The sequence below is a fragment of the Anopheles moucheti genome, chromosome 2 (genome assembly GCF_943734755.1).
Source record: "Anopheles moucheti chromosome 2, idAnoMoucSN_F20_07, whole genome shotgun sequence".
In the NCBI taxonomy this organism is placed as follows: Eukaryota; Metazoa; Arthropoda; class Insecta; order Diptera; family Culicidae; genus Anopheles; species Anopheles moucheti.
Genome location: NC_069140.1, coordinates 8810596 through 8823400, shown reverse-complemented (window position 1 = coordinate 8823400; position 12805 = coordinate 8810596). Strand labels below are relative to the sequence as shown.

Below are 12805 nucleotides of genomic sequence, written 5' to 3'. Positions count from 1 at the left end.
GATCCAACAGCCTGTTTTCAGTATGTTTCTAGTATTTGTGTGTGTGTCCTTAGCGTGTCCTTTTTTGTGGCATTAGTGGCCATTGGTCGCTACAAATTCTACGTTCTGAGTTTTCTTCTCTAGTTTTTCACACACACACACCCACACACACACACGCTCACACACACACAAGTTCCTTGTGCATCATATGCTTAGTGTAGTTTTGTTTCTAGATGCAATTGTCTTCCTTCAATATCCAACTGAATACCACCGTTCAAGTACTCGCCTGTAAAGCTTCTGTTACATCCCATTCCGTGCCAGTTCCACGTGTACGGTTGGCACCGCTGTTTAGCTATCCCGTTGTGCAGTTTGTTTTTAAATATTATTATTTTATTATTATTGTACGAAGTACATTCTTTATGTTTTGTTAAGCTGCAAAATGATACCTTGGTTAACCATTCCATGCGTGCGCCGTTCATCACTTAACGGAAACGGTCCGGCAGAGAACGTCCTTGTGCACGTGCGGCTCGGTTCGGTTCATCTCCGTGACGGCGATCAGTCTAAAGTCTATATATGGACACACTATTTGCTTGATGATAGTGTTCGATTTCGTTGTTCCTTGTGCTTTCTAACGATCCTTTCTTTGCTCTTCCTTCCCAACAGCCACCAACGTACGATATAATATGTATATATATCTATATATATATATTTATGTATGCGTGTGTCTGCATGTATAGTATATATATATATATCTATGCATTCCTTTCCTTGTTTGTTTGTTTGTTTGTTTGTTTGGTTTACTTTTAATAACTGGCTCGAATATGATATCCGTCTGGGTTTGCTGCATCCGGTACGTAGGTATGCATTTGATGCGATTAAAATATGAACATGAACGTGTCCTTTGTATCTGTACCATGCGTTGCAGTAGCCATTTTTTGTTTTGTTTCGATCCTTTCAAACCTTCGTGGAAACGTTACGGTTCTATTATAGTAACGCTCTCTAGCATTGTAATGCATTGCCTGAAGGATAGTGCTTTGTAGTCAATACACCCAAGGAGCAGTTTAAAAACGTTCAATTCGTCGCCCAATCCCTCTAATCCCAGCGCTAGCCAGTACACTTTCAGGTTGTAAGTGCTGCAGGCACTGAGAGCAGCTGTTTTGTTTAGTTGTACATTTGAGACTGCGATTTTATTTTTGTACACTATATCGTCGCGGATAGTATACGTACAACGGGTAACAGCGCTACTTACACACCGTCGCTCTATCCTGTACACTCAATGACAAATTGAGGACCGAAAGGGTATCCGACCAGAGAAATAAGTTGCTAAGCGATTATGCTCACTTGCACATCTCGTCATAGTTTCACCCCGAGAGGTATGCTATCCTCACGACAAAAGTATCTGATTTAAATGTTTGTTTTATCAGGCTTTTGCAACATCATAATATAGTACTGTAGCGCAAACAAGAAGTTGGAAAATAGGATAAAATAAAGACAATAGACACACAGATGCAACATTAATATAAAGTTTTCTTTTTTGCTGTGATTCATTTAATACCGTTCAACACGTGTCTGGCAGCATCTACTAATACAAAGAAGTGCTCGGAAAAAAAACAGAAAACGGTGCTGAATGAATTGATAATCTCTATTGGCATGATATAATCTCAACGCGTTTATGCTACATGTTTGACGAGCTTAGCGTGAGGTTGTAACATGTGTCCGAAGAGTTAATCAATTCTTTCAACGAGTAGACTAAACAACAATTTGCTATTTGTTTTTTTTTTTGCCATTATAAACTAACGATTGATTTGAGTAAATGATGGTAGCACACAGACACACACACACAAGCGCGTACTAAGAGTTACGTCCATCTTGATTATGTTTGCTTGTTTTATTGTTCATAGAATACAAACAAGCGATTTGTAGTTTTTATTCTCCTGCCACACATACGCACACACATACATCACATTGATTGCACACATACATCTCTCGCTTATCGCTTGCTCACACTCTATCTCTCATTCATGCTAAACACTTACACACGCACACATACACACCAAGGGTGGGCGTGTATGTTTAGTAAATCATCTTTGTCCTAATGCCGGTGGGATTACGCTAAGAAGGCATTGAAAGAAATTGGTTTTTGTTTAGGAACCGGGAATTGGGTTGCGAAATCGGGCCCACATTCATACTCAGCTATTACCAATGTACTACTACTAAAACGTCGTCACACACAACACTGACTGGGAAAGGGAAAGCGAAGGAAGGAAGAGGGAAACATGCACACATACAAACGTACATACATTAAACGGGGGTTGGGTTTGTGTTTCGGCATTGTGGATTAGTCTTTGGACTTTGTATGTTGGTGACGGTCTGGCAACACTGTCTGTCCAATATTACCTCATGTCATTACTTCAGCTACTAAGCTACAACTACTATATCTATTGCTACTACTAGCGTCGGTATTTTCGGCCTCAACTGCTAGAGAAAAGTGCAGCCCGTTTGTGCACTTCTCCCATCGGCAGATAGTTTTTTTTGTCTCTTAGTTTTAATCATATTTGTACAGTGGCGATCAATGTTTAGCATACACGTTATAAGTTTTTTTTTCAGTTTTCCTATTACCGCTCCATTTATTGTAATGTCACCGCAGCGAACTATTGCACTGGGGCGGTGTGGATGCTGATGATGATGATGCTGATAGGTGGTAATTGCTAATTATGTTCTTTTTTTATACATGTAACTGCTGTTTTTTTCTCTAGTGTTTGCATTAAAATATTTAATGTAAATAAAAATGATTTAATTGTTTGCTTTATAACATCCACACATACACACAAACACGAACACACTTATACATCGAACTATATGCAACGGAAATAGTTTGGTTTTGATGAACTTAAATTGGAACAGTTACTACATTTAACAATAACAGTTGTGTGGGGGCGTTGAATGACGGTTTTTAGACAAAATGAACGAAACAAAGCAGCCTGCTACTTTGCGTTTTAGCAACGCGCCCGCCCACATCTCGGTTCGCAGTTTGCTGAGGTTTGGATAGTTTTCTTCGATTTCACGGACTACTGCGACTACTAACTGGTTGGCTTGCGATGGTTTGTTGTACCATTCGTTGCCCTAGAATGAGTGGCGGTGCAGAACATTGCAGCCCTCAACTATAGCGTGTAGTGTCTGCAATCGGATCGAGTTCGGTTGGACAGCATACCCCTTCTTCACGTCTTCTATTTATCTTCCTTCTCTTCTTCATCTTCTTCGTCTTCATTTACCATCCCTTCCTTGATGCTCCCTACAGAACGGGGTTGTGTCAACCGGTCGCGATTGCAGTCCTACCTACCATTTCCCGTACTGTTCCTATTTGTGTTTCCATTTTGTTGTTTATGTTTGTTTTGTTTTAGGTTGTTTGTAGCTACACTTTGTATAGTATGGTTTTCCACAGCATGTGCTGCCACACTGTGCGTTTCAAAACAGTGGGTGGTGAATCAACAACGGGTGAGGGTGGTGATAGGCGTATGGTTGGTTTGTAATATAGCGAACTTTATGCTTCAAATCTTTATGCTCGTGTTCCTTAAGTCTGTGGCTGTGGCTGTGGCCGTTACTGTAAGCGTATGGTACATTTAATGTTTAAACACAGATCGCCAGTAGGTTTGGACCAGCGTCTCGCCAGTAGTGCATTAGTTCAATTTGAACGTTATTTGTTTGTTTGGTTTGGCTATTTGCAAAATTCCATACAATATCTATCGCTTATGCACCAAAGATGTCACCAATTGGAAGGAAAACAAGAAAGCGTTCAGCAAACTGGTCAAATTGTTCTCTCACATTCTCACATACGTTCTGTACCACTACCCTTTTACTGTTTTTCTAATTAGTTATTCTATGTGCCTTATTCGGTTCAGACGGCACCAACATAGATCATTATGATGTGGTGTATCACCAAACGCATGTGTGAGAATTTGGTTCCTAATTAAAGCTAACACTAACTTTTCACTCAAATGCACTGCCCATTACGCGGGCAGCGATCGCGGTGGTGTTGTTGTGTGCGTTGTTCTGTTTTGTTGCTTCTTTATTTGCTTTCAAACACCATCCATACGATGCTCACAATCGTGTAAAATGAGACACTTCACATGGTACACGTTGGACCAAGAAAACCGTTAATGTATTTGCCCCTGCTGCATCGTGGTTGTCCGGATAGTGTCGAGGCGAGTTCGATTCGATTTTTCGATTCTCCGCACTTGAACTGAACCGTCCCCACGGCAAGCGGTGTATTGCTTTACTTCTTTTATTATACTGTCGTTAGCAGTATTGTACAAGAGCAAAGAGAGATATAGAAAGAGAGTAAGAGAGAGAGAGTTTAGAGAATGAGCAAAGTTTTCCGTTCCTCGTTTAAAATTGTTTCCATATTGTGTGGAAAGTTTGACAAGACAATATGTCAGCAGCGCCATAGAAGCTACCGTAAGAATGGAAATACCCTGGAGTAAACAATTAGCAAACCCCATAAATGGTTTAAACTGTTAAAAAACACATTGCTTTTCTTTGTTCAGTACATGATACAGCCATTTTGGAGGCTGATACAAGGTTTGGTTCGCAATAGTAAGCCTCCTTTAAATTGTAAAGTGAGATTTGTCTATTTGATTTAAAATGAAATATATGCTCTATTTTTTACACTTGTAAGTAAATAAATAAAAGATTCAAAAACACACTCATAAGATAAGATAAATACAAAAAAAAACTAAAATAGTTATACGAAAGACTTCATAAGCGACGAACCCTTCCGCCCATCGCCTTGAACAAGCGTAACAATAACAAAAAAATGCTGGATTTCGATAGCATACACTTATTCGTTTCTATAATACACTATGAATGTACTAAAGTAATTAAAAATACCCCCTATAGCTAAGAAAACTAAAGAAATACAAAAACAACAATTGATTTGAAATGAAAGACTCCACAAGCGACGAACCCTTCTTAGTAACGCTGCTTCTTGAACAAGCGTTATAATCAAAAAAACATCAGGGTTTCGATGCATAATTTTCTTGCATTGTTGGTAATTTTCTAAATTGACAGACCAGTGTCTTTAAACTGTGTGCCATCAAAAATCTTGTCCAAGGTCGTAATTTGCACGTTTTCCTTCTTTACAACTACAAGAAAAATAATCTTTATTTGTTTAAAAAAGGTATCTTGCTAGTTTGAAAGCTTTTAAACCCTTATTTCTTCGGGATACAGAGGTGACAAAATGGTTTCCATTACCTCGTTCCCGATAACGAACATTTTTATATTGCTTCGCCTTTGCTTTTATTTGCTAAATACAATCACACGAACACATACACTATGTACGCAATAGAAGCGTTCTTACTCTATTGCACAGAGTGCAACAAGAAATATACGCCTTGCAAATATGTTCACGAGTCGACCGCAAACAAGGGAACATTAAAAGGAGCCCATGAGGAGCATTAAATCGTGTTGCTTTGATTGATGATTTAGTTATGAAGTTATCGAATCGATTTTATATTTGTTTTTTTAAATGCGACAGTTATGTATTTACCAATGCATTTGGTGCCTGCACCGTTGTACAAAAACCGGGATCAAACGATTTTTGCTATCCTCTGCATATGCAAGGGTGAGTGTGAAAGTGCAACGACGGGGTGAGTGCATTACGATCGTCGTCGTACTTGGCAGCCAGTTTTGTTGACAACTTGTGGTTTATGTGTCGTAGTTTTGTTTTTTTTTTTTTTAATTTGGTTTCGCCCAAAACAATCGAACCACACTCATTGTGAAAATGGTTGAAAATGGGAGCTATTCATATTAAAATTCGTTCAAAGGTTGTTAAAAATGGGATAATATAAACACTTAATTGCAAATCAGTTACGTTTAAAGTGTGCTTAATGTCAAAACATTACGACAGAAAGCGAGATAAAGGTTAAAAAAAGGAAATGTGACACATAAAGAAACACACGAGTTATGCAAGCGCACTAACATTATGCAAGTTGAGTACTAATGTTAGGTGTGTTGTGGTATAAATGCTAAAACCTGTATTGTTTCCATCTTTCCGCTGTACACGCACAATGGACAATTTTCAAAGGGTTTTTTTGTTTACGTTGTTTGGTTTGGTTATGCGGTACTGCAGGTCACACAAACCACTGATCTGGTACGATAGCACTTACAAAACCGTTTGGATTGCGACAAACCTCCCGGTTTTGCTGATGTAAATGTAGCTTACATTACGTTGCTTGTATTGTTGCCTTACGCCTTACGATTAGTTATGTATATAGATATTAGCTTACTTAGGTATGATTTATTTTCCCTTTCCGGTATAAAACTTGTAGTTTACTCGTATTGCTCTCACACACACCACAACACAGCATGCCGGCTCCCACCGAATTGCAAATGGCAGCGATTGCTTTCATTCAGCGTAGCGGGGAAGAGATGATTTAAAATGCCTGTCCTGGACATTTGTGTCACCCGGCAACGGACACACGCGCCATTGCCGGGTTCTTCGCTTCGGGTTATCGGAACGAAACGATGTTACCCCTGGGTTTTTTTTATTCAGCACATTACTTTACCTCCTCCATTTTACTTCGAGTAACGTTAATGGTCTATCGCTTATCACAATTATGAGTTGCTCGTACATTTGTGTATCAGTTTTGCTCATACTAACGATTACAACGAAATGTATGAAACCAAAGTCGGCAGAACAGATAATAATGATAAAACTAAGTTACATCCTCGTTGCTTCTACCACTCCTCCTTACCACTAGTTACTCTAAACAACAAGACTTACAATACGGCATTTATTAGACTAATAACCCACGTTAGTGATCCCGCCCGTTTTGCTTAATACCGTTCACTTAGTAGGCGCTGCCATTTTGACTCAGGTTTGCAAGACATTTTATAGAACCGTCTTCGCTTGTTCTTCTAAACTGATATATGGTTTTGTGTGTTTAATGCTATTTGTTTTACTTCCCTTTCTTTTGTAGGTTTTCATTTCTGCTTGCTTTTTGAAGCACCATCAATTCACAAACGTTTGGGGTTTTGCGTTTCAAACATCAGTTGAAACTGCTGCTAGTGCTAGATTGCATACAAAAATATATGATAGTATGTATTTGCTGCTATTCCACGCTCATGCACGCTCCATTCAGTGCCTGCTGGTTAAATTTTATCCATTCGCACCTGTCCACCATTTAAATAAAGTTCTTTTCAATCACCCGAGGAAGGTTACTTTTAGTCCCTCGTCCAACTTTGAGTCAGACTTTCGGGGACGAACGCGATACGGATGAGAGCCTGAAAGTGGGAAACACTGTACCACAGCACAGCTCGGTACAGCTTTGTTTTTGTTTGTTGTTTACTTCATTTAAACACTGGTCCTTTAGGTTGGGAGTTGGTTTTGTTTCGTCGCGTGTTTTGTATGTCTCTACCATGAATGGTTATTTTAAATTTAAAACTGTTATCTGTTTATACCGGTACGTAGCAGATCGTTTCGAGTTGTGTCTCGTGATGATTATTTTTTAGGTTTGTTTTGTTTTTTTTTCGGTTTTACACCATTGTTTTTTTTTGTTGGGGCAAGGTAAAACGGTTTACGGGTTGCGTGAACCACACGGTACAGATTTCTAATTCCACTTTGCACTCTTAAAAAATACATTAAAATATTGTTTGGTTTATCGATTATGCCTTTACTTAATAACTGCATAAATTAGTTTCATGTTTTGTTTTTGCTTTTAAATCTGGAAATAACGTTATCTCTTTTGTTTTGTTTGTATGTTTTCTTTTTGTTTCTTCTTGCACTTCTACGTCTTCTTCTTCTTGTTATTTTTCTCCTTCTTTAGTAAAACAGCCATCGTCATCGTTATTAATGCGTTTGCGCTTTTTTTTGTTATTGCCTCTTCAATAGTGTTGTATTTTTTTACTTCTCTCATTTGACGTTTTGACAATTTGATAGGTATATAATATATTCTGATATATGTATATAATGACTATGTTTAGTTTGCAATGTCCATGCAAGGTGGCCAAATGGAGTGGTCACCGTTTGCCAAGGGTTAAAAATTTGTTCACATCTTTTTGTCTTTTATTTCTTTTAAATTTTCTGCTAAATAAGTTTGCAAAATAGTGATACGTTTGTTTTGTTTGCGCGTGTTTGTGTCAGTTTGTTTTGTTGTCTTATATTTGCAAGCTCTATGCAGCCATAATCGCTTATTTTCGGCCACAGACAGCACCATTAGATTGAGACCCCACTCGGTAAAAGGTAACATTTTGAATAAGCTTTTTTGTTTTGTTTTGGTTTGTAATGCCTCTGTTTCGTTTGGTAAACACAGGTAGGCTTTTAGTTAGGTGATTTCGGTACCATTCGGTGTTGAATTGTTGGGAGCTTCAACGGGGTAGTGGAGGTGGGTGGTCAGTAGGGGAGTAAACATAGTTGAGTGTATGAAGGCTAGTGATATGCAGCCTCGTCGGGATTCAGAACGATCGAACATGGGTAAATGCGTTAAGGACACTTTGAATGATGGATTGAGGAGCAATTGGTGTCCTGCCAGCAAAGTTGACCTATTGGAGTGGATGGTTGGAACAAGATAGATCGCCAAACTCACCAAAACGGAACAAACTCATTCCAAAAGGCTTCTTAATGATAAGGTATGCGTTAGAAGTTAATTTTCTTGACGCCTGGTAGGTAGAAATCTACCTGTTACACAGATATCATAAAAACTGCTCGAAGGATTGTTCATATTACAGGCTTAACTCAGAACCAAAATAATGGGATATCGAAATCAGACAATCTCCCACTTCTGGAAGAGGCGAGAACGATGTACAGGAGTCTAATTCCGGCCTCTTGAGAGCAGATGTAATCGAAAGTGCAATAGAAGCCTAAAATGAATACTGAAAGCAAAGGGAAATACCTCAAAGCCTCATGGCAATACCTCTCTGGGAAATCGGAACTACAATGATGTTGATCTTCGAGTCGTGATCTATATGAAGCTGGATTACTTGCAAATGACATGGGAGTCCAGATATATCACAACCCCAAACCCAGGAGATTAATCGTTGGAGACTCCCAAACCAAGTTCTCGAAGATGATTCTACGTCAGTGATCTTCCCTTCAGGACCTGCAGCGAATTCCTCAAAAGTCTTCCAGAAGTTGCTGCCTTCATGAAGAAGTAACAAGTGAAGTAGTATGTAGTCCTATAGTCCGATCTCACCTCGGTGCAGATAATAAAGGTGCAGATAAAGGGTAAACTCTTTTTCCGAAAACTGACAACTCTTCCAAGGTCAAATGCAAGACTAAAACAAAATGGGGGGTCCATAACCAAGGCCACCAGAAAGCTAATCTTAACCATTCGTTAATTAGATTATTTGTATGCCCCAGTACACACTTTACTCGATATCTTCAACAAAAAGGCGGTTCCATCCCATCAACCTGTAATAGACCGCTCTCAAGGGGGCACCAGAGATTGCTGGAGATTGTTATCTTGTTCTCTCCCAGTTGAAACAGTACTCTGGCAGGGTTGTACAATTGCGGTTGTATGAAATCTTGCCTTAAGTCAAACGCGGCGGAAGGACATTTGCCAATGGTCCACGGTCCGTTCCAAAAACCACCTCTAACAAGGTAAGGACTGAATGGAAATGGTTACATTGCAGGTGTGGGGGTAAGGACAGGTGAAGAAAATGGGAAACTGTACTCGACGACGCTCACGGGTTACGTTCAACCACTTCGCGTTGTCCCAAAACATCCGCTTAACGTCACTCTATCTCTCTCGCCCTCAGTCCGTTGGATGCTCGGAATCGTTTGCTTAGCCGTCGAAAAATCCGATATTCTTGCGTACCGGCGATGCGGAACTGCACTGCGAATCGGTCTTCTTCAGGATGGAGGAAATGTACGGACCTTCACCATTGCCCGCCCGGTGGATGGTCGTGACGGAGTCCTGCTTGGTCAGGCTGCCGCCCCGCTTCTGATCCGCGAACGATATGACCGAGTGCTGCTTGACGAGCTGGTGCCGCTTGAACGGTGCCGGTGTGGCACTTTCGTACACTACAATAAGCAAAAACAACAAGGGATGTCGCGTATTAGTGGCGCTTGGCGGCGGAAGCTCGCGACCGGCGCTCCCGACTTTGCCGCGGTCGCTCGTGCCGAACGGAAACCAGCGGCGCCGTCGTCGGTGGTTCCAGCGACCGGCGGGTGGGTTTGCGGTGCTGCCGCCGGTGCTACATGCTTGACACACACTATCGTGATGGGCTATGCTACTGGGGCGGGGAATGTGTTCGACGCTCGATTCCGGTATGGTACCGAGCGTGCAGTGAGTCCGGTCCGGCATCGTCCGGTGCGCATGCGGTGAACCCGAAGCACTGCGGCCGGCGGAGGTGGTGGTGGTGGTGGTGACCGTCGGTGGCCGTGCGGGAAGGATATCGCTACAAACACTCACATCGACATTCGCATTCACATCAACATTCACATTCACATTAACGTTTACATTTACATTCATGTCGGACAGCCGTGCGGCCGCCGGACGTTGGCCCTCCGGAGGGTGAGCCGGCCGCTGCTCACCGTGCGGGTCGGCCGCCGACACGGTAGAGTGTGGGGGGAATGCCGTGAAAGGGTGCGTGCATGGGTGCGTTCGTGCAATGATTGGCTCGGCGGCGGTCATGCCTACATCACTAGCTGATGGTGAGGTCGTGGTACGTGCAGGAGGTAGTGATGGGTGATGGGCAGCGCATGCCGATGGGTGACCGGCGTACCGGAGGCGGAAGCGCAGGGCGCTAAGCGGCTTACCTGATTTCGGCTCGTTGAAGGAAAAGATCGAGTCCTGCTTGACCAGCTTGTGGCGCTTGTGCTCGATAATGGACAGTACGCTGTCCTGGGAGGACAGTGACGCCGAGTACTTCTTGCTAGCCGGAGTACCAACCCCGTTGCTGGCCAGCATACCACCCGGTCCGGTATGCTCGATGTACGATATTTGGGTGTCCTGCTTGCAGAGGATGCCCTTGCGCGGTGGATCGATGTACGAGATCTGCGAGTCTTGGCGCGATATCGAGTCCGAGGCGGAGCACTGCTTGGACAGCATATCCCGTGAGCTGTTGCTGTCCTGCTTTAGCAGCATCTGTCGCGAGTTGTCACTGTCCTGCCGGTACAGGATCGCTACGGTGGGAGAACAAGAATACGTGTAAGTTATCGCAGTCATGTGATGCAGAGCTCGTGCTTGATTTCGTTTATTACGAGTTCAATCGTCACTGATCGTCTTAGAGAAAGAGACTGTATACCAAACTGTATAACTCATCGTCCGCATTACTTACCCGATCGTGACGCAACACTATCCTGTTTCAGTAGTAGCGACTGTCGTGAAATGCTGCTGTCCTGTTTCAGTAGCATATGCCGCGAGAGGTCGCTGTTCTGCTTCGAGATGGCATGATGTTTGCGGCCACCCTTCTCCTCGTAGATGTACGAAACCACATCAGCCGACTTGACCGATGGACTGCCGCCGGCCCGTTTAGTGCTGTTGTGGTAGTGCGATGACTTACGTGTGCTGGTCGAAGAGGAAGCAATCGCCACCGTCTCATAGTACCTGCGAAGACACCAATACGAAGCAGTGTGAGTTGTGCTGTTATACCACAAGTCGGATGCTTCCCTTACCGTAGCCGTCCGCAGCACTTGCGCGAGCGTATGATTGCCGCGAACCCTTTCCGGTACTTCTTGTTGAAGAACGCGTACAGGATCGGATTGATGCACGAGTTGGATGCACCGAGCCACTGGGCAATTGGTGTGGCGATCTGTAGCAGCTCTTCTTCGCTGCTTTCGAGCGCCCCGCCCAGCTTGATGCGGGCGAAGATAACATACAGAGGTAACCAGGAAAGAACGAACAGTATAACAACTACAACAAGCATTTTAACAACTTTGATTTTGGACTTTTGCTGCATCCGGTCCATCTGGGCGTCCTTCGAATCGCCCGGAATCGAGCGGCGCCAGACCTGGAAAAGAGGATGTCGTTAGTTTTCAAAATGAGCCGTTTGAAAGCGTATGTCAATTTTGACATTTGACAGCTGTCATTGTGACAGGTACCATAGGCATAGTATATACAGATTCAGGTGTACGAAACTTGTATTAATGTAACTCTCCTTACCTTGATCCAGATCAGTATGTAACAGATGGTGATAAGCGTCATCGGCAATAGATAACAGGCAACAAGATTCGCTAACAGAAAGTAGAGCGCACCATCCGTCCCCGGAGGCCACACCTCGATGCACAGCTTGATGTCGGGCGCTTCCGGTATGATGGGCACGAGTTCGAAAAATAGCGCCCACGGTACGGTCGAACCGAGCGCAATGATCCAGATGCAGACGATCATAAACCGTGCCCGGCGTTTCGTGATCTGCAGCTTCAGTGGCCACCAGATGGCAAGGAAGCTAATGGGTTTTAAGGAGAGGGCGAAAGAGAAAACAACGAAAATCAGATTAGATATAACATGTTAGTTTAGTTCGGCTGTTCAGCTAATGCTTATAAAGCGTATCCTTCATCTTTGAAATACCACTCTCGGAACCATTAGTGAGTTCTCAATTTGCCGTTCGAACGTGTGACGTCTGACGTGTTGCTGTATGTAAGCGATGTATGTTTTTTCAAGCGATTCCCATCCATTTCTGCTAGCTATCTGTCGGTTTTCCGACATATATTGAAGTGCATTAGCTATAAGTGTGTTTGCTAGTGCTTTGTAGTCGATAAAGGCTGCGTTTGGAAGTGACAGTTAAATGACAGACGATGCAATAGAGTAAACGAAATGTTATCAATTTTGAAATCATTTAAAATATCTTGCTGCCTCTTTTTAACACACCACGTTTGAAGCTAGTTGCA

General features: G+C 42.5%; 1 protein-coding gene across 1 annotated transcript in view; it reads right to left on the bottom strand.

Annotated features, from left to right (window-relative positions):
- Positions 1 to 9758: 9758 nt before the first annotated feature.
- The window catches only part of LOC128297193 (neuropeptide SIFamide receptor-like), an 83047-nt gene continuing 80000 nt past the window's right edge, over positions 9759 to 12805 (bottom strand). The window contains exons 4-8 of the mRNA XM_053032793.1: positions 12081 to 12363; positions 11594 to 11928; positions 11257 to 11525; positions 10736 to 11101; positions 9759 to 9997 (exon numbers count right to left, since the gene is read on the bottom strand). Coding sequence (XP_052888753.1) covers positions 9759 to 9997; positions 10736 to 11101; positions 11257 to 11525; positions 11594 to 11928; positions 12081 to 12363 — 1492 coding nt within the window. The remainder of the gene's footprint in view (positions 9998 to 10735; positions 11102 to 11256; positions 11526 to 11593; positions 11929 to 12080; positions 12364 to 12805) is intronic.